Here is a 2,679-nt window from a genome sequence, read left to right as displayed (position 1 = left end):
TCTCCGATGGTACACCATGTTTACTAGCTACAACACACGGGCTTTCAGAGGAGGGATAAACGCAAGGGGTATTTGGCATCAGATGTTTCTTGGAAACGAGATTGACAATGTAATATGCCACACTCAATCATGCCAAAGATCATCATGATCTGTCTTACCAGACAAACTGGGTCTGGACCTAAGCGGCGAGACTTCTCCAGCTGACCGCCGTTGCGGCGGTCCCTGGACTGCTCCCATGACCTCTGGCTTCGGCCCTGGAAGCGACAGCAACAATACGATGTCCTACACTGAGCCACATGATTCGTGATGTTGCATGTTTGCCCATTCCACAAAACCACTCAAACGGTTCATTGTCAACGCGGTCATTCTTCTCGGCGGACCGATATCGCGTATACTTGTTTATCCTTTCGACCACATCCCATGATCATCAGCTTCGTACGCCAACGGGGCTCGTCGAACATGCAATGCGGTCATCACGATAGTATACAGGATCCATCGATTAGTTCTTGTCTTCGTCCTTGATAAATTTTCCAGGTTTAATCCATCGCTTACCATTGGTGCGTGATAACTCAATCAAGGTTCTTGTAGGAGGGCGCTTCCTGAAAGAAATCGAAGCCTTGAAAGTCACCTGTGGGGCGTCCACGAATTGTACGATGTGATAGACTTCTGTTTCGAGACGAGGTCGATAATAAGAAGACAGAGGTTGAGGTGAAAGGCCGCATAAAGATTCTCGAGGATTCGAGGATTCATCTAAGAAGTTCGAGGATTCCTGTAACAGGAATCCTGTTAGACCTCGAGAAGTTACTTACTAGAAATGAGTTACTCCGTTGAACGAAGTTCGTACTAGAAACGAAGTTCGCTGATACGCTCATACTGCTTCAGGGCCTCTATGTCCCTCTTCATTAGGTTTCATTTTTTATGAGTCAATTACTGCTAACGATGCAGAAAGTGTAGAGCAGGCTGCTCTGAGCAGCTCTACTAGAGCTGTGGGTAACGGATCGAAACCGTCCCAAATGGTAGTCAGAGACTAACACTGTTAGTCTAACAGTACAGACTTAATACCTAGGATTACCTGTCTATATTAGAGCAAGGGCATGCAACGGCCTCTCAGAGGCCGAGTTAATTGGCTGATGTGACATCAGCCATCAGACATCAGTGATGTCTGTGGCTCAAGCGCCGTGTTGTTAGCGAGAAGTTATTTGCTCGATTTCTCCGTCATGCTGCAACTGGATTATGTAAGAATTCGCGAGCTTTTTGGTGGCGACCATTGTAAGTGATCTCCGGTGTACTCAATATCGGATGGCAACCCGTGCCGTTACACATGAAAAGTGAGAGACTAATCATTGATAGTGTATGATTTGCACGTATCGAGGGTAGGGAAGAAGCTGATAAGTCGGTGCTCTGCGTAAAGCGCACTCCACGCGCTAAATAATTTCTTGGGGGGGGGGCGTGATGAGCAGTAGAAAGTCTGACACGATTCGTGTCACACGAAGATACAACTTCGACTCTCCATAGTTTCACATTTAACTGAATTGCTCGTAAGATATATTTTTCCACGAACTATAATACACTGTAAAAAACACAAGCGATGGAGTTCTGGAGTGTAGTTATTCGCGGGGCGAATATGAGTTGTTAGTTTGCGAATAAAGTGAAAAGTAAGTCGCCAGCTCAGCTGGAGCAGAATCACTACGATGTCAAATCACATACTTATAATGATTAATGAAAGTAAATGACGTAAAGTTTACTCGGGGGTGATTCGGTCATCATTAGGACAAAACCTTGATGAGAGCGATCTTCTACTTCTTAAGTATTTCTCGTACAGCCGCCTCAGCATTCACGCGGCCAAAAGTGAGAACCTTACCCCCTTTGCTATCCATCACACCTGGCGTGGCCGTATTTTTGATGATACTTCGGATATAACCTGGAGTCAGTTTAGCATGCTGAGAAGGTTCAAGACTATAGAGCATTCCAGCCATACCTGCAACGATGGCCGCGGCCCCTGAGGTACCTGTACCCTTTCCATACTTTCCAGTGGAAGTAGTTGCCAGTATTTGGTAGCCAGGAGCGGCGATGTCAACAGCTGAACCAAAATTGCTTTCGTCGTCCAACTGCATTCTTGTACCATTTGAAGCAGCCACACATATAACACCATCCGTATAGGGTCCGCTGAGGGAACAAGGATAGTATTCTTCCGTGTCCAGATCTGAGTGGTCATTTCCTGCTGCCACAACAACTAGCATGCCAGCTGACACTGCTTCGAGAATCTTCTTCAACAGGGGTGGGTAGTAAGTTTTGAATCCTTGCGAAAACAGAATTACTTTCACATCTGGCCTCTTAGAAATGAGATAGGTGAAAGCATCGGTCATCCCTCCAAAAGACGGCTTGTCGCTTGTATAGATAGGCATGACACGGAGACGGTCGGCGATACCCGCGATACCGATCTTGTTATTCCTGATAGCACCTAGAATGCCAGCCATCATTGTTCCATGCGGTCCTCGAGGATGGGTATCAGTATTCTTATCAATAACGTTATAGCCTTCAGTGACGACCCCTTGCAAGTCGGGATGATCGGCTTGTACACCATCGTCGATAACGGCAATGGTTACAGGTGTCCTCTTGGAAGTAGAGTCCAGGATGTTCCAAGCCTTTGGTACGGAGATGCCCTCCAGATAAGCCCTC

At 46.6% G+C, this 2,679-nt stretch overlaps 1 protein-coding gene across 1 annotated transcript; it reads right to left on the bottom strand.

The window, feature by feature from the left end:
• Positions 1–1,796: 1,796 nt before the first annotated feature.
• On the bottom strand, positions 1,797–2,645 carry Pmar_PMAR015616 (thermitase, putative; the record flags this gene model as incomplete). The annotated part of the gene is made up of 1 exon (XM_002766743.1): positions 1,797–2,645. A coding segment is annotated over one exon (849 nt), but the record flags the coding sequence as incomplete, so codon positions are not given.
• Between the last annotated feature and the right edge of the window lie 34 nt (positions 2,646–2,679).

The sequence above is a fragment of the Perkinsus marinus genome (assembly GCF_000006405.1).
Source record: "Perkinsus marinus ATCC 50983 genomic scaffold scf_1104296971974, whole genome shotgun sequence".
Classification (NCBI taxonomy): Eukaryota; Perkinsozoa; order Perkinsida; family Perkinsidae; genus Perkinsus; species Perkinsus marinus.
Note: the sequence above shows the minus strand (reverse complement) of the source record. Positions and strands in the feature narration are given on the sequence as shown.